General features: G+C 37.4%; 1 protein-coding gene across 2 annotated transcripts; it reads right to left on the bottom strand.

The window, feature by feature from the left end:
- On the bottom strand, positions 1-26,039 carry LOC139964788 (ubiquitin carboxyl-terminal hydrolase 37-like). 2 transcript variants are annotated; one of them, XM_071966752.1, is made up of 19 exons: positions 25,743-26,039; positions 24,430-24,649; positions 23,257-23,413; positions 21,270-21,331; positions 20,540-20,733; positions 20,098-20,219; positions 19,128-19,218; positions 18,372-18,515; positions 14,975-15,103; positions 13,638-13,764; positions 12,498-12,739; positions 11,022-11,150; positions 10,330-10,464; positions 9,413-9,493; positions 8,754-8,874; positions 6,933-7,533; positions 6,319-6,384; positions 5,243-5,352; positions 1-3,791 (listed from the first exon to the last, which is right to left on the bottom strand). In XM_071966752.1, the coding sequence occupies exons 2-19, from the start codon at positions 24,604-24,606 to the stop codon at positions 3,579-3,581; spliced, it is 2,901 nt and encodes a 966-aa protein (XP_071822853.1). In that variant the 5' UTR covers positions 24,607-24,649; positions 25,743-26,039; the 3' UTR covers positions 1-3,578. The 2 variants fall into 2 exon arrangements, with proteins under 2 accessions (XP_071822853.1, XP_071822852.1); XM_071966751.1 differs by having other exon boundaries at positions 6,933-7,536; positions 25,743-26,038.
- Between the last annotated feature and the right edge of the window lie 659 nt (positions 26,040-26,698).

The raw sequence follows: 26,698 nt of genomic DNA, 5'->3' as shown, positions 1-26,698 counted from the left end.
CTTGTATAATCATAATAATATTTGATTTTCATATAGCGCTTTATACTAGCGATAGGTCTCAAAGCGCTTTACAGACGTTATATTACCCCTGGTCAATGATAACCTGTCCCAGAGACAATCCCTCCAGTCGGCAGCAGTTATATACTGCGCCCAATGGCAAGTTACCTCACAGCTGCCCATTTAACCCCTGAGTGGAGAGAGGCAAGTGAGATAAAAGCATCTTGCCCAAGGACACAACGTAATGAACTAGGCATGAATTGAACCAGCAATCGTTGGATCACGAGTCCGACGCCTTAGCCAATTGGCCACCACGCTTTCGTATAACAACCCATTTTACATAGCACTTTGCGATGCGATAACGGATAGATTATTCCTTGTTCCAGTTCTCGCACGGTGTACTCATACTCTTACCACAAGACTGACTTGGCTATCAGAACACCGTCGGTGTGACATATCCGGGGTAATAGTCAAGACTAGAACAGTTCAAACAACTGAAGTGCTCTTGAAGTTTTATTTTAACCCAAGGGCGTAGGAACCGGGGGGCTGGGGGGCGCCAGCCCCCCCCCAGTGAAAAATGTGGAGGGGCGGAAGTATCATTCCGCCCCCCCGGTTCGCAAGTCAGAAAACCCCTTTTTCATTTCCAAATGAGAAAAAAAAATCTCATTTGGAGCACCAAATTGCATCTAAGGCCAGGTGAAAATACAAAATTAAGTTTACAAAATGGAGTGGGTGTTGAAGTGTGCTATATTGCACCAAATTGCATCTGAGGCCACCTGGAAATGCAAAAAATTCCAAAGGGGAGGGGGACACCCCCTCCCCTTAGACCCCTCCCCCAGGCTGGCCATCAGTCTTCAGCCCCCCCCCCTCAAAAGTACCTTCCTACGCCACTGTTTTAACCACCGATAAGCACGATCGCTGTAAATATTTCAACGTATGAGAGCATCTCATAACATTCGCCTAACTATACATGAATACTAACCCCTCCCTCTTTCATCTCCTTCTTGTCTAAATACAATCAGAATTGCTGATTCTTAACTAAACCCAATGCTTATATTGTCTTCTCTCATTTGACAGCCAAATTTTACTGTCTGTTTCGGTTTCACAGTGTAAACGCTAGTTAAAAAGTCACTAAAATAAGTTTCAATGATGTTTTTATTTAGCTATTAAAGTCGAGTTTACTCGAAGAATCTGCAGGTTAATAAATAATCGACATCAGACTAAAGTTTGCTGTCTCAAAGGAGCTCAGACTGCTGGATAGTTTGTTATATTTGCTGGGATTGGAATCAACAGTTCAGCATGAACTGAATAATACTAAAAACAATTATTTCTATTCTAAATTTTACTGTCTGTTCATCTTCCCATCACAAAATGAATAATTTCCAAACATAAAGGTTGACTCACCCATATCATTATCTACTCTCGTCTTCCCTCCCCCTCCCCCCTCCCCGCCAAACTGCCCCACTCCCTTCATATGCATATGGAAAGTTCAGTACTTTAATACAATATTGTTGTCTTTCTAGCCAGATTCATAATTGATTTCATCTTTTAAAGCCTTATCATATCGACACAAACCAAGATTACCTTTGAAGGTTTGCATTGATATGTTTCTCCCTTTGTCCACCCCCCTCCCCCTTGCCCCTCCCCTTGCCCCTCACCCTCCCCCTGCCTTTGATTCCTAGAAGGAGGGCACGTACAGAGTTACAACATCATAATCAACAGTTGCAGCCAATATTTTTTATCAACAAATTTTATTTTGTTATTGTGTCATAGAAATAAACCAAGTTCACCCTACAGGGATTGCATGATTTTGTCTATTGTTGTGTCTCTCCAATAATTCAGTCTTCACGAAACTTATGGTACTTCCACAACGGCAACATCGCAACATAATGCATCTTGAAATCACACTACCGTTATAGGGACTTGTATTAGTGTTAACAAGTTAAACTATGTGGAATGTATAAAGAATGTCTGCTACTGATGAATTCATTAGCCTACTGATGTACAACAACCTTTACACCTGGACTACACCCCAAGAATGATGTTAAAGTAGGTAAAGTCATCAACTAGCAATGTCAGTAAACAGCTATCTTCTCCGTTGACAGGAAGCCACGTTTGATATGGAATATGGAACAAGACCACACCAGACAGGAAGTAGACGATGGTATATAGATATGTATATATATATATATATGTGTGTGTGTGTGTATGTGTGTTTGTATATATATATATATATATATATATGTGTATATATATATATATATATATATATATATATATATATATATATATATATATATATATATATATAAACATATGTTATTACACTAACACACACCTGGATTATCTACATCTCATTAAAGGGTGTGAAGACTCGCGCAAAAAGGAACGTCTAATGCCGGTAATCTGACCTAGTTTCGAATGATAACAGAAGTGTTAGACACCACCATCGATCCCAGAAAATACACACACAGCTTGCAACCCTCGGTAATTAGACACTAGTGTGCAGTCAGTACATACAGCGACGGTCAATACCCACAGCACACTATACAGACGATACAGCGATGGACATCTCAGGTCCAGCAAAAGATAACAATTAAGGTATCAAGTTTCATAACTGTCTGCATTTTGTAGCGACACCAACAAAACGTCACTTGCAAGCAACAGAAAGTTAACTTTTTTTCAGATGGCCCCACAAGGTTTGGGGCGAGTCTTCAATGCCTTTAATCCATATGATGCTGGGTTATGAGCCAACAATTTCTTCTCTTTAAAATGCCATAGTACTGTGCATACACAGAACATTCTGTGCACTGTTTTCCAGTACTGTTTTTCCCATTACGAAAAAATATAATCATCATAATAATTGAGTCTTCGAAATTATGTGTTGCAGTCATAAATGCTCTGAATTTTGTCTACAAAGACTGCTATACATCTTTGCATCTGTTATTCCAATTTAAAACAATTTACAAAGCATTTTTCTCAAGTAATACCAGATAAATTATTATTCAACATTATACAATGTATAGATGAAAAAAAACATGGGCAAACGATACTAGGAATCTTATCATACAGGCTTCTCTCGTATGTGGTCCAGATGTTTCTTGATAACCAAGACTAAACTGTATTTTCGGTGTAACACTAGTACTACTTTTAATATCTGTGCAACGATTTCACGAGCCGCAGCCAAATGCCAAATTATTTGCATCGGGTGAAACGATATATAATAATGCTAGATGATCTCAAAATCAATAAGTTTGCAGGAACCCTGTTCTGATGCATTTTCAAAAAAAATGAAAAAGTCAAGATTGTTTTTTCGAGAAAACTGGAAAATGAAGTCAGTTTTGTCCTCCTTAACTCCTTTCATATTGGTTATGTCACCATCGTCTACTTTTTGGAGAGCAAAAAATAACCGGGGAGGGGGAAAGGAGACCAGAAGGAGGACAGTAGGGGTGCAAGAGGAGGTAGTGTTGACACCCTTTGGCAAAAATATCCCAGAGATAATTTTTTCCTTGTTTTATAAAACAATAATTGATCACACACTGGTCTCCTTCAGTCTAGTCAAGGTCTCTCCCTTTCCTCATTCATATTTTTTCATAGAAGAAAATATAGCCCGTTCGTTTCCTTTCTTCGCGGACCTGATTCCCTGAGATGACCGAAACGTTTGAATCGTCGTAGCTTAGCCACGACTCGGATTTGCTGTTAAATACGTCGCTGACGTAATGGCCCATCGTTAACGAGCTGCCGATGTGACTCACCACGCAGACTAATTGATAAGAATTGGGCATGTCTCCTTCCTGTGTGGCAAGAAGAACATGAATGAAAATAAAAGCAAAAGCATCCATAAGCACTAAACACGCAGGGTTAAATCTATCGGAACGCTCATTCAAAGGTCAAAGCAAAGTTGGTTGAAGATATGTCTATACTGTTGATTGGTTGCTATTACTTTATTAAGGTGTGTATTATAAAGTCATCCTTCATGTTATAAAACTAGAAAGTATCAAATATTTAGAAACAGTGACCAGACGGGGTATGGACATGGACAGTCATTCAAGTCTGAGAAGGATTTTTCTGGTGACAAACAATGTGAAACTTATATCGAAGAGTAAACTAATCCACACTGCTAGTTGAAATACCCCCATCTCAATATCTGGCGGCTAAATCAAGTTACGGTCGTTTGAATATAACCTATTTTGAGGTTAAATTTATATAATATATGACATAAATAATATATATAATATATATTATATGTATATATTATAAGGCTAAACCTTCCTATTACTGGTTCATAGTAGAGGTCTGTGATGTCATCTAGGCAAATGCAATAGCTGTACTTAGGCTATTGTAATCTTCTTGTGGAATAATCCTTAGGCCATCATAATCACCTTGTTGATTAATCCTTGAAACCTGATCAATTTTGAATTAAAGCTGGCAAAGTTCTCTACACTAAGAATGTCATCAAAATGAACCTTGTTATTTTGGTAGAAACAATTGAGTAGAATGATTGAGAAATTATAAAAATGTAAACAAACATTTTCAGCCGAAGTGGCCAGATGTAATTCATATTTTTGGCACTACAAGATGCCATGAGGCTGTGGTTTCACCTATGCATGCAGAAAAATTTTCATTAATTTGCTAGATAATCAACATCTGCCACCAATCCTTTGAAGTACGATAAAATTGTATGGGATTATCTTGGAACAGAGGAAAATAATAACAGACAAAAATGCTGCACAGAATCCTATTCCCAGACCCGAGAGTTGAGAACACATATAAAGAATGATAACCTCTTTGAAATTTGTAGTGTTGCCAATGGCAACCCTGCTATAGCAACCAACCTGTTTATTGCCATCACTGTTCGTAATTATAGTATAAAAGAAGAAAGGGCAATACAGCCAAATTAATAATTTATATATTAATAAATTAATAATTATATTTTTGGCAGGGTTTTTTTTTGTTTTTAGAAACAGCTCACCCAGGTAGGTATTCCTACTGTGCCCATTTGTAATTCAAGCCTAGCAAACTCTGCTTCTCTACACAAATTTTTTTTTAATTCCTGTTATAACTCTAGTCAATACTATTGTCTATTAAATTACCCATTTTCATGTTAACCAGCTTATTGAAGCCTCAGTTCTTCTCTGTCGTTTTATTTTTAGGTCTCTACACGGGTCAAGATATTGAAGTCGCTACGGCCATTGTGGCCTGTTTTGACATGTTACTAGGTAACAAGTGGACAATCATGGCTTACCCTTGCATTCTGTTTGAGTTTTTTCCACTCCTCTTTACTATACAATGGCCGGTCAGGACTATCATCCACAGCCTCTTGGATCATCAGAGGCGGGGACTGTTTCTCATACTCTAGACAGAGAGAAAGTGAAAGAGAGTATGGGTTACTACGCCTTCTATGCAGAGGCAGAGCTAGGGGTATAGGTCAGGGGGGTCGGGAATGGTCTGTAGGGGCTTTTCGACACTATCTAAGCGGAGCACCACTACAGGTTGGCGCAGAGGGAACAGAATCTTTTTGAGTAAAGATACACCCTAGATCGCCGGAAATGACCCTTTCCGGGCCTTGCTCATTTGCAGATAATGTGACAAATGTCAATAGGTAGATGAGAGCGCATTAAAAAAGGCAATAATCACGAATAAGGAAAATGTGGTAAAAAGCTGAAAAGGGCGCCAGCAGTCCATTTGAGTCCGTCAGGGGGGGGGGGGTATCTTCTATGAAGAATCAGTGTAATGGTGGTGTATGGTATTGTCACATGTTCTCTAAATTTGCATTATGTGTTATACATATATGTAGTTGCACTGATAGGCACTGAAGTTGCCATGTTTGCAATATCAAATTGTAACCATCTTCTATGAGTACAAAAAATTAATAATTATTAACTAATTAAACCATCAAACACTCAACAAAATGGCTGGACAAGATAGTCTCACAGACTGACACATAGATCCAATCCTATAAGTGACAAAAAATACTCAAAAGCGACATAATAGACTTTCGTAGCCTCAGATGAACTATTGAAAATTTATTATTAGAAATTTATCAAAGTGTCTGAATTCATTCTTGCACCCACTTTTTCTTTACACTGGATGTTGGGGGGCAAGGGGGGGGGGGATAATAGAACAAATATTTGTAGAGCTATTAGAACACATAAGGAAACAGATAAACAGTAGTCATGATTAGTAGGCCTGAACTGGGGAAATGATGTCAAAATTCATTTAGCATTAAAGGAGCATTTCAGACGGTGAATACCTTTAAATAAACAGATGTATAAACATTGACCTAGAGTCACCCTTTAGGAAGGTAAAGTCTTTTCTTACCTTGTAAACTTAATTCCTGAGCTTTTCGTATTTCCTCTTCCTCTCTGAGAGCCACATCTTTCTGTTCTAAATGTTTAAAAAAACGAATCAATCCTCGTTAGCACAGAAACAATCCTCATTAGCACAGAAAGCAATCCTCATTAGCACTGACGCATTTTCTATTTAGAATAACACTAATAACACTAGATTTTTAAACTATTACAAACTACTATATTTTTATGTCCTATACCGATGAACTTATTTTAAACTGCAAATGATAGCTTACTATATCTACCAAACCTTTGGCAAATTCATTCCCCCCACGCAAATAATGCTGTCACTTGTGATATCCAACCCCTCCCCTCCAAAAGAGGAAGAAAATAAAAAACAATAATCATTATAATATTATCAACTGGACCACCACCCACCTCTCCAAATTATTGGCAGACCCTGAGAAGCGCAGTGGCAATCGTTAATAAAGTTCTTTGCTACCAGTCGAGAGTGACAGTTTCAGTGAGTGGACTTGTATTCCTGAGTAAATCAATTTAATCTCTGCCTTTGAATAGCAACATTAATCTTCTTTTCAATCGTGTCAAACTTTGGAACAAAAAAAGACAATTAGGGATGAATTTTACCGAGTAAGCTAAGCTCTGTGGCTTTCCTGAGTTCCTCATCTTCTTGAGCTCGCAGCTGCTCCCGACTCAGGTTAGAATCAGGCAGAGAGAAGACATCCTCTTCTTTGTTGGCTTTCGCAGGATTTGACAAATTTTCACCGCTCTTAAGACTTTCTTCTTTCTCTTCGGCTGCCGCGTCAGGAGTTATCGAACTATCTGATTCAATTTCAGTGATTTCTACCGCTTCTGCGCCCTCCAGAGAAGCCCCCTCTCCATCGGACTGCATCCCCATGGAAACCTTAACGGGAGTCTGAAGACTCCCCGTAGTTTGATAACCGTCCGCCATATCCGATGGCTCGGATATGGCAATGTTTCCGTCCGGGACAATTTGACATTTATCAGGGTTCTTTTCTTTGTGTACTTTTGTTGGGCTTTTTTCTTCACTAAAACTAGAGTTAACCTTTCCTCTAAAACTGGTTTCGGTCTGTGTAGCCATAGTAACCGTGGGGCTCAAGTCCAAGGGGGTTTTACCCTTCTTCCTCTTAATCTCTGATTGGCTCAACTTCAAAACGTACGCAAGCTGTTCATCTTCAGTCATTGCTCTTACGTCTCTGTCGGCTGCCTTCTGTCACAAAAATAGGAGAGTAAAATTGAAGCAATCGAATGTTTTTACTTCCAGCTTAATATTTACTATTATATAACACCTAATTGTATTCTGGTCATTTGACTGGTCAATTGCTCGTTGATTGCATGCAAAATCCGCTCTATTCCACTCTATGAAATAGAACCATGGGTTATATTTTTTGGGTAGTACTTTTTTCAATGGTAAGAGAGCAGAGAAACCTGTCTGTTCAAAACAACCTGTTGCATGAATGCCTTTTACCCATCTTAATATAATATGTTGTATAAAACAAATAATGAATGGTTTCCATTCGTGCAATAGTGCAAATATTTCATTCGTTGAAAGATGTAATTTGTTCCATTCAACTCTGCTGCGCCTCGTTGAATGGAACATTCCATCTTTCAACTCATGAAATATTTGCACTATTGCTCTCATAACCATTCATTATTTGTATATTATTATCTATTGGACAAGTAGTACCTGCAGAATTCCCCTTGGTGTGAGTACTAGTACCAGTACAAGGCTCTAAGCATGAGCATAAGTACATTTATCTTGCACTCCTTCCCACAGTAATATTCAATATGTCCAGAATACGATGTAAACATTCATGAGGGAAAGCTGGAGTACCTGTGACTATGTCAGAAGTACAGGGATGTGCCCAGGATTTCCTGAGTGCCAGGTATACTGATCGCCATCCTGGGTGAGGGGTCTAAGGGGATTTTCGATTTTTGAAGGTGCTCAGATGTCAAATGCTGGTGCTTGTGTAGCTTTTTAAGCACATGTATACACAAGTACTAGTTTTGCTAACAATTTTTTTTTTTTTTTTAGTGAAATATATTACATACCTGGTAAAAGTAATCAGTTTGTTTCAAAGAGATTTTACAAGGGACCGTTTGCGGGCCGTAAATAATGTTTCTCGCATGCGTAACTGATGCATTATATGTATGATTTTGGCATACGCTAGGCCCAATTTATGTTGAATATATTGTCAGGAATGTCAGGATTTTAGATGAAAATAGTGCTGGGTGGGATTCACGATTTTAAGACAGTGCTGGGCGGTAATTTTTAGTGCTGGGCGGGGCCGCCCAGCGTGGGCACATCCCTGCTAGTACAAAGTACCAGTAAGGACTCACTATGAGTCTGGCACTGATTAGTTTTATAGTAATTCTCAACTCGGCTGAAGTATTTTATCTGTGGAATGAAACACGTTTTTTTCTTACCTCTTCTTCTGAATCTGCTTCCGATATTAACACCACCTGATCGTTCTCATCGAGGGCATCTTTCTGGTCCATATCCAACCTCTGTCTCTTGACGTGTTTATCTCTTCTCTCTCCCCCGTCTCTGTGTCATGTAAATAAAATAGCTTCGTCATTTCGTTGCCAAAAACATTCAATATCGTGAAATCTTAACATTTGTGTAAAAGTAAGTTGGCCTGACGTTTTGATCCTAGCAGGATCTTCTTCAGAGGCTAAATGACAAGTAACAGAAGGGACAAAAACATGCACAGAATACAGACAGGTTAATGAGCATGGTGAACACAAAGAGATAGTTGTAAGGGGATTAGTAGACAAGGGATGGAGAGAAGAAAGCAACAGGAGAAGAGGAGAGGTAAGAGATAAACAGTGGACGGACAAAGTGAAAATGTCGTCTGCAGTTTTGCAAACAGAACTCGACCAGCTTTGCTTTGCTTGGTATGACTAGAGCAAGAACAGCTTTTCCAGTTTCTTAGAAATAGAGGAAACTTCCTGCACAGATCTCAATGGGAGGGACATTTGGAGAGAGAGCTAAAGATCACTTGCTACAGCAAGAAATCACCTGCAATAAGATGTCATAACGTCCAATTTTAGCAACACGTCAATCTAATATGGGTTGTACTTACCCAGCATCGAAAGAGAGCTTCCTCCTAGGGGATGAAGTGAGAAGCATGGCCATCTCATCTGTGGGAGTTGCTTCACCATTACTAGATAAAAAAGAAAAGAAGAAAGAACAATGAATTCACATGGGACATAATGTATGAGTTATTTACGTCCTTGATAAGCACACAAGGGAAGCTCTTACCAGTATTCTAGCTTGTACAATTATGAAGAAATTCCAAACACCACTGGTATTAAAACAATGCTTTATAACTGATAGCATGATATGACAAGCAAAGGCAGGGAAGCAGAGACTTGTATGTCAAGTTTTTAACTGTCTACATTGGCATTTATTTTCTTCTTATTTTGATTAATACCTTTTCTTGTTTTTGTTACTTGTAAAGCGCATTGAGACCGCCTTAGGTAAATTGCGCTATATAAGAATCTATTATTATTATGATTATTATTATTTCTTAAGAGGAGCTGCTCAACAAACCACACCTCAATAACAACTTTAGCAGCCCGACTCGTAAAGTAACACGCCAAGTAGCTTGCTGAGCTGACAACCCCACCCGATCCATTTGATTTTACTTGTGATGGTAATTTTGATGTGACACATTATTTGGTGATGGGTTAACAGAATTTCATATCAGACGACCCTATTGACCCACCTTCTATTGCAAACCTCATCTCCACCCCTCAACCCCTCCCCTCACCCCGCCTCTCCCCTCCTCCAAGGGCCATTTAAAGTTCATTCTCGGTATAAAACTTCAAACTTCAAATGTCATCTTCAACTTGTCGACATTGCAAAAAAAATTATCACTGCAATATTAATAAATTTATATTTACATGTTTCTTCTTTTACCAATCAATTTTTTATGTCGGTGTTACCTTTCTCTACGTCATGGTAACGAGTAGTACATTCATTAAGAAGGGGACTTACCATGGCTTTTCGACTGCAGCCATACAGTGCCTACTGAGGGTCAAGTATCTGGGTATTTCTATTTCCTTCTGGACCTTGCCATTCTGGCTAGAGTCAAGTCTGTACATGTACCGCTTCAAATTCAGGATGATATACCTAAAATATAAAACACAAAAGAAATAAAGTGCATTCATATTTGTTGTTATTTATACACTGTTAAATAAATGGATTCCGTTGACAGTTTAGGGATAATAATGAAACACGTCATGGGTTAATTAAAACAACCTCATTCACTGCATATATTTAAAAATCCGGCAACAACAAAAGACCGGTACCAACAAAACAAAGAAATGTTGTGGTATGAATATTCCTTAATTCAAATAGACTGTTAATAGCCTGACTAACAGGGTTTAAGTAACTCTGGCTAAAAAATTCTCTGTTCGTTTCAATTTTGTTATAACTTAGACCAGTCACTCACATATAGAAAAAAAAGCAGACTCTCTCTCAAGATACCTTTGCCCTGTACCTTTCTGGGTTATAGTAAATAAACTTGGAGTGTGTCCCCTTTTTACACAGTGTGTACTGTACTGTGGTTTCTGACTGACAGTAATCCCCCACCCCCCCCTCCATCCCCCATCTCAAAGTTCATAACAATATGAAAACCAAATTATTTTTAAATCTAGAAGGAAAAAAAAAAAAGATGTCAGATATACCTAGACAACTTTGAGAACTTGTGCGACAGTCTTGCCTGTTTGCCTTTACATTTCTCGCAAGAATAGCTGATATCTTCAGATTCAAAGAATTTATCCAGAGCGACTTGAATGGTGGACGGATAAAAAGCACTGTATAAAAAAAATGACAATATTGTAAAAAATTATTACTTTCACATCTGCATTATATACTTGTAAAATAAAGAACATGTGTAAATAGATCTTATCTTGGGTTACTGATATAGCATGCCATACCTTGTATACATTTTACTTAAAGACATAGAAATGAAATGAAAATAAAACAATACACCTTTTAAGGAAAACTTTGTTTCATAAGAAAAAAAATGCAAGGTAAGTTCATAACTTCCAGGTTATTTCAAAGTTTTCAGAGTTAACCTAGGTATCTTCAAAAGCAATTCTTAGTAACTGGAAAGTCCATATTTTAAGTAACTTTAAACCACATTAGGTATCTTAATAGTTCTTCTTGGTAACTTTGAAAGGGCATTGGAATGAATATACCAAACTGCAAACAGTGCAAAACAATTTTAGATAATTTCAAAACCATGTTTGGTACCTTTATAGTCCTTCTAGGTAACTTGAAAGGGCATTGGAATTAATAGTCATGTTTGGTAACTTGAGTCTTTTTAGGCAACATTACGGTAGTTCTAAATAAATGCAAAGTAATCCTAGGTAACTTCACATCTGATAGAGAGTCATTTATTGAAAATTGTTCCACCAACTTTTCATTCATTTTATACTTGAATTATCTTTATAAAGCTGTTTTACTAAGCCTTTACCATTTTAATTTACTCAGTACCCATCTTTCATTATTTTATAGATACAAACCCCAAGTTAACATTTGTAGTAATACAATGACACTTGTTATCATGTTACAATTAACAGTATCAGAAAAACAAACAGAGAAAGATTTATAATTAATGGTGAATAAATGGAGGGGGGAAACAAAAGAACATTTATAGGAAATTCAAGGTTATTCTATTTTAACCTCGGAGAAATTCATGGTCACTTAAAGGGTGTGAAGACTCGCGCAAAAAGAAACGTCTAATGCTGGTAATCTGACCTAGTTTCGAATGAGGTGTAACAGAAGTATTAGACACCATCATCGATCCCAGAAAATACACACACACAGCTTGCTACCGTCGGTAATTAGACACTAGTGTACAGTCAGTACATACAGCTGCGATCAATACCCACAGCACAGTGTACAAACGATAGAGCGATGGATATCTCAGGTCCAGCTAAAGATAACAAGGTATCACGTTTCATTACTGTCTGCATTTTGAAGGGACACATAAAAAACTTCACTTGAAAGCAACGGAAAGTTAACTTTTTCAGATGGCCGCACGTGGTTTGGGGCGAGTCTTCAATGCCTTTAAAAGGAAACCGTAGGTAACCTTGAAAACATATCAAGTTTAACCTAAGAAGCACTTTAGGTATTATTCCTTGTGTTATTAATACCTCGGTTTAGGCATGTCAAGAGAAAGATCGTGAAACATTTCCTCCTTAGTGATAGACTCTCCGCACTCCAGACAACGAATCGTGTGGACGACCGTGAACTCTACATTGTCCGACGTGGGGGAGGATAGCTTCAGTTGTCTCGGCAAGGGCTTGTTACCCATCCCCTCAGAGAGGAACTTGTTCAGTTTCTGGGTATCTTCATTGAGCTGATCCATACATTGACAGAGAAACTCTTGGGCATCCTTTCATGAAAAAAAAATAAAAGAAGAAGAAGACAATTTAAGCCAGGTTAGCAACAATGTAGTTAGACAATTGCAGTCAAGTTGTTACATGTACACAGACTTGAAACAGGGTTAATTGTTTACAGGACTGTCTCATTTCTCCAACATGAAAGACCTCTAAACAAGGAAGTTACATGAAGAAAAGACTGACTGATAATTTTTTTGGGTTTAAAGTCATTTTTAAAGAGCAAAAATTTGGCCTAGTGACTTGAACCAGTGACTTTAGGAATGCAAAGCACAGGCTCTACAAAGGTGAGCTATCCAACGATTAAAGATTAGGAGAAAATTGCTCTTGTAGTAAGGTGAGGTGATCCCTGGTTATGGAGTATGTATGTTACTTTAGCTTCTGACTGGCATTCCAAGCAAAATGGTTATATAAACACTGATCGCCACCAACTTAGAGCTTGGTAGCTCATACTTTTACAAGGTTTTCAGTCCGTGACTCCTACTGACCTCAAATGGTAACTGATCACTACTAAAAATTTGAGGTCACTAAGATGGATCCATATGCCAAGTGTGAAATTATCTTATTTCGAAGGTTTTCAGACTGAAATGACCTTTGACCTGCACAAGACACGATAGGGTTCTTCTACTCGCCAAAGTTGATACCACATATGAAGGTAAAAACAAACAAGTGCATTTTCAGCTAGTGTCTACATGTAAAGTTATCACACACACACAGACGCATAAAACCATACACACACACATTGCATAGGTTCCTTTTCCATTCCGCAAGGAATGAAAACTAGAAAAGCGAGATTGTCAGCAAGCTATCATGAAACATTTAAAGACATGGCCATTTATGCATTCATGCATAAGTACTACAGATTGCAGAGATCAAAGCCAGGTAAAAACTTACGTGTTGAAGATATCCTGAAAACCTTGTGGCTGATTTGGAAATGGCGTCTTTGACCCTGAGCAGTAACTTACTAATTACATCTCTAGGTTTATTCTGCAGCTTGGCAATAAATAATACCTTGATGGCACTGTGGTATTCAAAAGAGACAGACGACAAAAAGTTATTTGAAAGATAAAGGAAAGTATTCAATGGCTGGTTATCAATTTATTTACATTACCTGATACTAGAGTCCCTAAACATCAAACTGGATTACTCATGAGTCATTTCCAAAAATGACATAAAAAGTTAAGCTTTTTCACAATATGCACTTTGCATGTGACTAATACTGTAATGATAAGGTGTCCAGGTGATGAAATGCTGAAAGTCAAGTCAAATATATAGTTATTATTATTGTAGTTGTTGTTATTGTTATTATTGTTGTTAAAACAAAACTTGTACAAGGATAACAATAGATTTAATTGGCATGTCTATATGGTAACTGTGCATGTCATTATTTCTATAGGATAACTCTTTGAATGTATGGTATCTGGCCATTCAAAAAGAGATATACATACATTAATGGGATTTTAACTTTATGATATTGTAGACCATTGCAGAACTATAAGAACAAAATGGGTACCATCAACATAGCTTACATTTATATATCAGTATTTGATTATTTTTTGTTGTATATTTATTTTTCTGTTTTTGTCAACTTTAACCTTTAACCTTTAAGCATGATCTGAGGTGGATCAATCAAGGGGGCAGATCCTCAATGCTACTGTTTTATATGATTAATGGAGTTACAACGCTACTCTAATAAGATGCGGTGAGGTCTATATCTGAGGATTGCAATAAATGAAAAAAAATATCAGAATTTTGGCAGGTTAGAATGGACATCGGTTTTACAATAAACACATTGTTTGTCCAAATAGTCTGAATAAAAAAACGGTTGCTAGTTCAATGTGGCAACAACCTGTCTAGAACCAAAGGAGAGAATTATAATAATATAATTGCTTTTTATATAGCTCTTTATACCAGTGATAGGTCTCAAAGCGCTTTTCAGACATTATATTACGGTTATTACCCCTGGTCAATGATAGCCTGTCCCAGAGACAATCCCTCCAGTCGGCAGCAGTTATATACTGCGCCCAATGACAAGTTACCTCACAGGTACCCATTTAACCCCAGAGTGGAGAGAGGCAAGTGAGATAAAGCATCTTGCCCAAGGACACAACGTAATGAACTAGGCAGGAATCGAGCCAGCAATCCTTGGATCACGAGTCTGACGCCTTAGCCAATTTGCCACCACGCTCTCAGAAAAATACTCAGAGAGAAATACTCAGAAATACCCTTACTATGACAGAGACTCTGGCTGGAAGTTCTGCGATGCTTCTGAATGTACCAGTTCATTCCTGAGGGACTCTAATCCATAAAGTGATTGGAGGATAGCATTCATGTAACAGGTATTACCCAGATTGGAAAATCTGTCAATGAGAGGAAAAGTCAAATTAATGCATCACATACATAAAAACAACCTTTATTCGGAACTAACATGCTCTTGTAAAAAGCAAGAGACAATGTGTTCTTATCTTGAAAAGCTACACAATATTATTCACATGGGCAGAACTGACAAGGGGACAAAGGGAGAGGGTGGCCAGGGGGCCAGATGAACTAGGGGGTGTGTGGAAATTAAGGATAAAGAGGAAAGTATTCTCTTTTCCATCATATAATTGAGGGAAAGTGAACACATCAAAAATGGGACATCCTTGTCCCAAGGCTCAAATGTGGCTTACGGTGCCCCTGTAGATAGGCAGGACACATCTATGCCACCAAAAACTTAGAGATTAGCTTTCTGATGCTAGACTTGTGATCCAGCCATTTTGACTGATGAACTATCCCTTTATCCCTGTCCGCGAGTAGCCCAATGTTATGTATGATGCAAACGCATCAAATTGGTGTCATGATTTCTTTGACTCGGCTTTTCTCACGATTTTGGAAATTCCTGCTCTTGGCATGATCATAGCAATAATTCATGTTAAAAGGGCCAGTATTCTGACAGCTTCTATGCAGCAGTGCCAGTGTACATTCAATACGACACTTACTTAACAAACTCAAATCTTTGTAATCAAGTTTTGTAGAAAACTTCTATAAGTTCACCAACAATTCAAGCACAGGGAAGTTCAAGCTTTTCTAGTGAGTAAAAAATGCCACTCAACTTGACCAACAGGATGTAGGAATCAAACGACAAATCACAGAGTTTCTATTCTGAATCTTAATATTTAATTTTTTTTATAATCTCACACCATAATATTGCAAGCTAAGTGTTAAAAATTATTTCCTGTATGTGGTTTATGCCTAAGAATGGACACATATCTAAATTTAATATCAGTCCTTTCTGTTTGATTCTAGTGTGACAGAAATGTTCACAAGAAAAATGGAGAGCTAAAAGCAAAACGAACTCTATCACTTTGTTATTTTAACTCTGAATAAATATTGCTTTTTGCTTTTTGAGAGAATATTTAACATGATTATACCTGTTATTCTAAATTTATATCAAACGGACATGCTCATGTTTAATCATAAGCTTACAAAATACTTAAAAAAACATTAAACCTTTAAGCCTTTACACGATACCCAAAACTTTCTTTTCGTTTTCTTTTTGGACTAAACAGTTTGGACTAAAACAGTAACAGCTTTTTCAGTCTATGTATTTCTAGTTTCTCATCCTACTGTTTAATGGGGCTAAATGTAAATTGCTAAATTTAGGCAATCTTTATGACCTAACCTTATTAATTATTAATCAATTTTCATCCTCTTATTTCCTCTTATTTTCATCGTTAGTTTTTTCATCAGTAATTATGTCTCATCTGTTCTTAGTTTAAAGTCTTAGTTCTAACTCTTAGTTCTAACTCTCTTACATATTCATGACTTAACTTAATTAATCAATAACAAGGTTTCCTTTTCATCATATTTGCTTGACTTCAATGTGAATTCATTAGTTATTAGTTCTCATTGGTTCTTGATTTCTTTTAATCTTCACAAAAATAAGAATCCCTTTCAGTGCACACACTTTCAATTCTTGTTCCCTTTCAACACATGAAACTACTTTTGCCTTTTCAAAAGATACACAACCCACCTAGCTAAGCGGGTGCACTTTTGGCTGAAAATAGGATTGGATGCGGTGACTAGAATAAAAGGTCCAGCGCTTTGAATGGGAGAGCAATCTACCTCAAAAAATGCAACTAATCTTTTACGGTGGCGTTGTTGTAGTTTATAAAACAGTGGACGATAGTCTGCAATTAAGGAAGATATTATGACATCATAAACTTTGAGAAGTCGCCCATACATATATCATATTTTCAAAGTAAAATGAAAATAGTTTGAGAAGGATGACAAGCACTCAAAACTTTCCACTTCTTAAGACAATGACATGATGTGAACCTATAGTGGTCCTTTTCATATTGCCATAGTAACCATATTGTGTGTTGCCACATGTTACATCAGGCTTTGTTGCATAATTACCAGTAATTGATTGATTGATTGTAATTATGGCCATTTGAGATTTAATACTATCTAACCTTGCCTTTTTTTTTGCAATTAACTTAAAGGATGATCTTAGCACCTACAGGTGCTTAGGTGACTTAGGCAAAACATATTATTTTGATATGTATGTTGACCTCTAAGAATCACAGCAATTTCTATAGCATTTTTAGCTTTTGAGGAATTACACCTGAAACATCTGAAGCTCATCGATTGAAGTGACTGGACAGCTTAGTCTAACACACTCACCAAAGGGAAGAATATGAACTTTTATGGTGTCAAATAACATATTAACCATGCACTACTAATTTATCAGGGAGACATGGTGATGGATGACATCAAAGGGTGATCTGTTATTCATATGAGGTAATTAGGACATTTCTAACGAGTCATTAAAACTTACAAAAACAATGGATTAACATTAAGATTGAGGCCTGTACTGTGGGGAGATGATGTCATCATTGAATTAGCCTTAAAGGAGTAATCCAGAGATTAATATAGACCTGATTTTTTCAATAAAAATTTCTAAGAAACCTGCAGGAGCCGTGCCTTGCACGGCTCGGTCAGGAGTTTTCTTTCTGACCTTGCATAGTATATTTCAAGGCAAACTTAAAGGAAATTATCTTTCAAAAGGTTAACATATATCAAGGATGTGCCAAGGATTTCCTGAGTGTCGGGTATACTGATCGCCGTCCTGGGGGAGGGGTCTAAGGGGGAGGGGGTGTCCCCCTCCCCTTAGAGAAATTTTTGAAGGTGCTCAGATGCCAAATGCTGGCACTTGTGTAGTTTTTTAAGCACATACACAAGGACTAGTTTTGCTAACAATTTACATTTTTTAATTTTTTTTTAGTGAAATATATCACTTACCTGGTAAAAGTTATTAGTTTGTTTCAAAGAGATTTTACAAGGGACCAATTGAGAGCAGTAAGTAATGTTTCTCGCATGCTTAACTGATGCATTATTAGCCTGTATGATTTTGGCATAGTCAAGGCCCAATTTATGTTGAATATAATGTTAGGAATGTCAGGATTTTAGATGAAAATAGTGCTGGGTGGGATCCACGATTTTTAAGAAAGTGCTGGGCGGTAATTTTTAGTGCTGGGCGGGGACGCCCAGTGCCGCCCAGCGTGGGCACATCCCTGATATATAAAGGGGAACAGAGAAGGAAAGGGCAGAATGAAAAACAAGTGTAATATATGAACTGCCACAAACCCCTGTAGTGTCTTCTGAGGCAAGTTATTCCTAGACACAAATTTGGCGGCAGTCTTTGGTTTGAAGCTGAATGTACGAAAACTGGACTGCCTCTTGGCTGATGGGCTAAAAAGCTGAGGACCAGGTGACTTGGAGAGATTTGATCTGCAAAAATGCCAGTCACAAAAGAGACAACAAAATGATACATCACAATAAAAAATTCATTTAAATATCAAAAAAATTATCAGAAAATAAGTGAGATCAATTAGAAAATGAGCAAGTACTTTAACAACAACAAGAAAACCTGGCTGTTAATACAATTTTACAGTAATTTACAGCAATTGCTGCAACGTACTGTGGTTGTGGGTCAGGTAGACATTCGATCAGCAGACATAGTTAACTCACAAAGTAGTTTAACAGACAAAATGTTCATAACGATAAGTTGTCAGGAGTAGTAAGAAAAATAGTCAAATAATATGGTAATAATAATAACATATGCAGCTTGTGTTGTGTTGACTCTTTTACAATTTTTTGCAAGTTTAAATAAGAAAATCCAATACCAATCTCATTTTAAATGGGGGGAAAAAAATGAAAAATCTAAAATTGCTTTCTTGCATGTGATTAATAGAAATATGAACAGAGTGATAGTCTGGGGGGGGGGATAATAGAAAGAAATTACACAAATTTTGTGAACTTTGGATTCATTGCAATTAAATAACAGTCTCGACATTTTCAGGTACAGAGAGGACACTAAGTAGAGAGGGGATGGAATCTCACCTGTAAGACTTAAAGTTGTCCACAGACGCATAGTTCGACATGGACATCCCTCGCCCGTAGAAAGATCTAGCGACAGGATTGATGTTTGTCTCTGAAAGAAACAGCAAGAAATACATTTTTATCGGACGTGACAGAAAGGAAGACATCACCTTGCTGACTGAATGGTGACCAGAGAGTGACTTGTCACAACCGTGCAACTGCCATGTCATCAGCGGAAATCATTTATCAAAAAAATAACCGAAGAATGATTCTATCAAAAATTGTTGACTTGCCACACAAATTCATGCAAATATGAATCACATTTTTGGAGATGGAATTCTTGTTTATTTTGGCTTTCTAGGCTCCATTACACTTGAAACAATTTATTTCGGGTGACGGATTGATGAGACACAAACCAGATATCTGCGGCAACAACATGGTTCCTGGAACGTAAGTATTTTTAATTGCAAATTACAGCATGAATTTCTATGTTCTCTTGTTTTTAAGGTCAAATATCCCTCCAGAAAAGTGGTGACTCCCTGGGTGACCATTTTTGGGCAATTTTGTAAAAACTATTGGACAAACAGGAACATATTTTGTTTCAATATGTAAAAACGTTGTGTATTTGTAGTATGAAATGAAAGGAAATTTTAGGTCTTGTTTAAGAACAAATGAAAAAAAAAAGAAGTAATTTCACATACTCAGTGAGGTTTTAATCTGAATGGATTTAAAGTCTTACTTTTTGAATGATTGATATGATATCCATGGTAAGTCGGTAACCGTACGAAAACTTGCAAGTATTACATAAATTGATGAACTTCCTGGTTTCAGAGAAACAGGAAATTCTAAATATTACATCAGAGCCAGATGAATTTAAAATTGCACTATTCAACCAAAATAGGTGTCGTATTACATGTTCATTAAATGTTCATTACATGTTCATATTACATGTCAAAAAGTGTCATATTACACGTTCTTTAACTTAACGTACCATTTTTCTTCTCTTTGAGTAAGGTAAGTTTCTCCTCACAAGATGCCAAGAAAATATTTCCCCCTTCCTCTTTCCTCATCTGGTAAGGAGTTCTTTTGTTACCGCTCTCAGAGGAGGCTAACCTGAACGAAGCAATTAAAAATATATAATAAATTACATTTTATGTCATTTAAGTGTTGTACATCATAACATGGAATTGCAAACAATGCACACATAGTTTTATACATTTGTTCATCTTTCAGTCTATAAAATGTTACCATAGCAACACTGCTAAAAATACTTTCAGTTACTTCAAATATGTAGCCAATCAAAGAACAAGGGCTACTACTCATATGCAAGTTGTGGACTTTTTTCCCTGACTTTTCAGGATTCCCGAGACCCTGTATAAATCCCTGATCAGCGACTCCCGCCTCGAGTCTGACTGATTAAAGAGATAACTCACATGACCTCTCCCATATTCTCCTTATCTACACCAACATCATCCACATCGGAGAATAGTGGCAGTTTTGTGATTGGTTCGTTTTCAAAATCCTCTATGCTGATTGGACTCTTCTGATCGATGTTGCCCACTTGACTGAAGAGGCGAGGAGACTGCTGTATGGATTTCACCTTCTTCACTGATGGCGACTTGCTCAGCTGCTCATAAAACGAAAATTTGTCAATTGTGTTTACATTTCTGTCAATTTTCTGTATATTAAAGAAATCTATAATTGTTATTTAATTTTAATTTCTCTTTTTATTTGAAAAGTTAAGGACAATCTAATCACAGGTGCGCAAATGTTGGTATGCTAAAATCTTGTCTTGTAAGGTGTCTTGCCAATAGTTAAATACATCATGCATAAAGTTTTTGAAAAGTCATAAGCGTCTGGACTCAGGTTTCCACACGGTCAAATAACTGACTATAGAAATTGTGAAAGTTTGGTAAATTAATGAGCAGGGAACATTTAGTGCAAGTTTGCTTTTTCATTGAAACCCCTTAATAGGTTAGTTCAGGGACTGATATTATATACAGTACTATATTCTAAGCATCCTGGTGAAATCTGCATTCAGTTCCTATGAACCATTTTCACGATATTAGCATTAGCAGGTGGCAATTTTTTGTACCCAAAAGTAAATTTGAAGCAAACATGTTTTGCACTGTACAGTAGCTGACATGAATTTTGTTTTCTTACCTGCCCATTTCTTGCAGCCCCGTGTGGAGATCTCTTCAGCCCATTCATATGTCCGTTTGGTGCTGCAGACACAAAAAACAAAATTGTACAGAATGAGCAAGTGTCTTCCTAACCAGGCGCATGGTCAACATTTTCTGTTGAAAGTCACAGACTGCTGCATACCGTATCCCATTTCAGACATTTATTTAGTTTGTTTTCAATGAATTGTTGGATACCCATATGAACTGGGGAAGTCCAAGAAGCATTGTTGGAGCACGAGGCAGGCCAAGCTTGTAAAAGTTGCTGTATTCTGCTTTGAGATGAGTTCTTTTCTGATCAAGCTAATCTGATAGTTGCCCGTAATTTGACACCCCTGAATCAAACTAAGGGTACTCAGTTGTCCTAGCAGTTTAGCTGCCCCTCGTTACTGAGTGTTATTCTGATTAATTATCTTATACAGAATATGTTGCATCCCATAGATGTTAATGCAATAACACTTTGGGTTTTTGAGAACCTTGGAAGTTTATCCTCAAATTTCATCATTTCTGGTACACAATAACATATTATATTTTTGGTATCTTATTGTTCGTTTAAAGGAGCTTTTTGAGCTTTTTCGAAACATGTTCTATCTTTAACTTATGACTATTTCTTAAAATATGATTGCAATTAACCAAACTAAGACATCCTACTAGATTTTTAATTGCAGCAAATAAATGCAATTGAATTTAGTTGGTTATTAATGAATTTGATGTGACAGGGTATATTTATCCAGCATCACATCGCAAAATGGAAAAACTGCTATACAAGTGCAAAGATGTACTGTATAATAGTGTTTGCCATCACATCTTCCAAAATTGCGACAGAAAATTTGAACAATAAATTCTTCCCTGTGCAATCTTCAACATTTTTTCTGTCGGACACTTTTCAACTTTGTATAAAACAGCTTTAAATACAGATTTCCAAATTTCAAACAATATTTACGTTTGTTTTGAAGACTATTTGAAATGAAACTTGACTCAACAAACTGGTGAGTAACTTAAAATGGGAATTTACTATGTGCTAGCATTGAAGCATTTATCAATTTTCAATGCAAAAAGTTGCTTTAACATCCAACTATGCTAAACCAGAAGACCTTGAAAATTCAACACCAAATGTCTGAGGCTTAGTGGGGGGGGGGGGGGGAGGGGAGGGGCATTATGGAGATTTACTCACTTGGGTGTGCAAGTGGTTTTTAACTTTCTCCCATCCTTGCTAATTACTGCACAGAATGTGTTAAAGTACACACATATGAAAAGAATAGTTTATGTATGAAATGGCATTTACCAATGTTATTAAGAAGTTATTTTATTGTAATATGAAAATATGAAATGGAGTTGTGTTAAATGAATGAAGCAGGAATCAACCATTATGGTTTGAGGGTGTTGCATAGGTACTCAATGTGGGGGATGTGACTCTTTTTTATTAGGATTGCCACAAATTTTTGGAGGGTGGCTAAAAATTTGCAAAGGAAAAGTAAATTGCCATTATTTATCCTATTTGCCACTATTGAACAAAAAATGTCCTACTTTAAAGGGTTGCAGACTATCACCATTTTGCTACGAAGGACCCCAAATCATATAGAAATTCCTGAAAGAGGGAGTACCAAGGGGGTACCTTTTCACTGTTGACTTTTTGTGTAGCTCAATGAGGAATTTGCTGTGCTCTACACTGTACTGTTGCAATTTTATGTAACTGGAATGTAAATGATCACAGCTTGGGGCACGACTGGTATTCTCAATGATTTAAGGTAAACTTCTGGCAACTTTCAACATTATGCAACAGAAATGACTCTCTAGTGAGTTACCCTTCCATTATGACCAGGGTATAAGGTGCCAGGAGTAGGCAGTAATACATGATACTGGAGGCCAGGATTTCTGCTTGTGTTTACTTCTCCCTGCAATGCGATATATCTACTGATCGGAATCTCAATGCTCTTTCCAAGTCACCCAAACAGTAATTAAAAAAGTACCTTTTTTAGAGTCCAAGGTTTCTACAATCTCTCTAAGCTTGACCACCAGAGGTTCCCTTCCCTTGTCAATCACGATGTTGCATCCAGACTTGAGCTGTATCAGACATCGTCTCGGGTTAGATGCGATCGATATCACCCTCCTGATGTTATTTGATAACTGAAAGATGATTTGCAATCACATTAAAAAAGGAAATTTGCAAAAGAGTATATATACAGTAGTTACCACACAAAGAATAGAAGATTAGTTAAACCATTCATAGAGTGCACCATTGCTAAACATAACAGTTAAAAACTTTAAATAGAGATTCGCTACCTGTTTAAGATAATACAATATATAGTGAATAAACTTAGAGAACTGACCAAAAAGCAATTTAACTCCCAAACTTTTGAAACAACATTTTTCAGGTTGCAAAGGAAAAAGTGTGAAAATGTTGGAAGCAATTCCTATCAACAGAATATGTGACAGGATAAGATAGTACACTGCATACCATGCATCCAAGAATCACACCCATTTTCAACAAAACACATCTTGGAATGGGTTTCAATTTGTATGAAAATTTAATATGAAAAGGGTAATTACTTCAACTTGGCTCATTTAATTTGGAAAATTTATTCAACAAAGTGACACATAAAATGCTGAAACAGGATATAGAGTGAAGATCTTCCTTGCATATACTGTATGTCTGCTCCATTCTCTCTCTTCAATTCCCTTCTATCTCAGATATAAAGTTCCAATTATTGTGTTTTCTACCCCAAGTCCTTATCCCATCTCTTAGTCTTACTCAATGAATGTCCTGAGTTAATTTCCCTCCGGGCACAACAACTTCAAAAGTGCTTGGTGAAAATGTTAACAAGAACTCTATGCTCTAACTCTATGCTCTAACTCTATGCTCTAACTCTATGCTCTGATACTTAATAAATTATAGGCTTGTCAACATCAACAAACATAATCAGTCTTTGTATATTAAAACATTTCTTGCCCTTCCAATCCAATCCTATCCACCCTTTTCCTCTCCCTAATTCAGTGAAATTCCTCAGAAGGACTATGTTTACCTGAGGACACTGAAACCTCATAAGTACTTTACACATAAATGTAAACAAGAAATTATTAACATTCCTCCGAAAACCAATAAATTTTGGCCTTGTCAAAAACATAAAACTTTGAGGACTAACCGGAAACGTCTTCTGGTTACCCGTTGAAAAGAACATGCGACAAAATGTTTTGCCATTATCACGCTGGAAAATCTGCAGGCCACCAGACTTCCAGTTTTGTGAGCCGTAGTCAACTCCACTGTACTTTACATTCCCAGTGACTGTGTGAAGTGTCAGTTCATTTACTTCAGAAGTCATGGCTCAGACTAGTAACACACTAGTAATAACCTACATGCAACAGCTGGAAAATGAGGGAAAAAATTGGTACATTTCAATTCAAATACAATATTTTCTCCTTTCCACTTGTGAATAAACTGGAGAAACTAGTAATAGTATAGGCCTAGTAATAGTAGTAGTGTTAGTACCGTACTCCTGCTATTTTCTTAATCTGAATAAATCTGTAGGGCGTCACATAAGGTAGAAAAAAGATACCCAGAATGCATGATACTGGCTAACCTGTAACTTGTAAGAACTAAGAGAGACATGGGGTTGGTTAACCAACATCTAGGCCTATCATCAGTATAACTTAGCAGTGTAGTAGGATGGTGACTTCGAAGTTCGGACACTTAAGACTTAAAACACCCCAAAACTAAATCTTCTGGTCTAAATCACCAGAAAATATACTTCATATGGTGGGTGAATTTTGTTATAGTACGATACACGGCCAAACTTTCTTTCCTGCAAACTGTTTTCACGTTGTTTTCCAAGAAGATTCTTCGTGATTGTGGAACTGGTATTTCTTTGCTAGAGTATTGCGAAGTTCGGACACGCAACCCACAGTGTGGCGCTGGTGATAAAATTGGTGGCGCAGTTGCTTTTTCAGTAATATAACAGACTTCATAGATCTCCGTCATTTTATTGACTAATATGTAAGTAATTTCTTGCACACGGGCCATTTTGGAGAGAAAATAACTGTAGCTTCGTACTTTTTGGTGAAATTTGGCCCTTCCTGTCAGTTGTCTTTTTAAAATTGTGTATTTCTTAGGGTGGCCGATCTTGGCAGTATGCCGAACTTCGCACTACTGACTATACTACTACTAGCATCTAGTCCTTCCAAACAGTGCTATTACTTCAAGCAGTAAGGTTTATGGCATAGGACTAGGCTTACAACAGTTACAGAGCAAAATAGGCCACTGGGCCTATTTGTGGAATAAGGCCAAGCCTAATGTAGGTATTGCCCTAGCCTAGGCCCAATGTTTACTTCAAGCTAGGTAACAGTAACAACTCGGCCTAACACGAGTAACAATAACATAGGCTATGCATAGTCTAACTCAGTCATAACCTACGTTAGCCTACTACTAGTTTCTAATCTTACACTTACATAGGCTACTTACTTTTAAGCCTATAATCCTCGTTACTGACATCCGTTCATCAGTTGCCACTGTTGACGATGTACAAGCCTGAGAGATACGAATTCACTGACTGTATTTGTGTTGCAAAATGTAAACTTCTACGTTAATGTCTAGTATACGCTGGGTACACATCAGCTAATCTTACTAACAGTATAGCCTACTGTATACAATTAGGGCAATGTTTTATACGTTTGCACTGGCGCATAACCTAAATTCGTTCATTTAGGCTGACAGAGAATACGTCTACAAACATAATTTGCATGGTAGACATATGGGACAACACTCCACACTACTGTACAGAACGAATGGACGCGGGAAAAATTAGACGTAAGCACTGAACTACGAGAAGTACCTTTGATGCTCTGGCGAACGACTATGTGATTATTTACCACATATGTATTAATTTCTGTGAAAATTATACATGATACACACAAACATAGTTACGAGCATCTCACCGTCGTTGATAAATATAAGAGTAAAAGTGCGAAGTTATTATTGCCAGTGCTCTTTTGATCTTGAATACTCGTCAGCTCCGTTAACTCGATTATGATCGTAGTACTAATTCACCTACTTACAGTACTAAGTTTGGCAGATGCAATTAGTTAGGGTTACATCTCTGTGTTCCGACGTCTCTGTGTTCCGACGTCTCTGTGTTCCGACGTCTCTGTGTTCCGACGTCTCTGTGTTCCGACGTCTCTGTGTTCCGACGTCTCTGTGTTCCGACGTCTCTGTGTTCCGACGTCTCTGTGTTCCGACGTCTCTGTGTTCCGACGTCTCTGTGTTCCGACGTCTCTGTGTTCCGACGTCTCTGTGTTCCGACGTCTCTGTGTTCCGACGTCTCTGTGTTCCGACGTCTCTGTGTTCCGACGTCTCTGTGTTCCGACGTCTCTGTGTTCCGACGTCTCTGTGTTCCGACGTCTCTGTGTTCCGACGTCTCT

Source organism: Apostichopus japonicus, chromosome 23 (assembly GCF_037975245.1).
Source record: "Apostichopus japonicus isolate 1M-3 chromosome 23, ASM3797524v1, whole genome shotgun sequence".
NCBI classification, from domain to species: Eukaryota; Metazoa; Echinodermata; class Holothuroidea; order Aspidochirotida; family Stichopodidae; genus Apostichopus; species Apostichopus japonicus.
The sequence above is the reverse complement of the archived record's forward strand: the minus strand, read 5'-3'. Positions and strand labels throughout refer to the sequence as shown.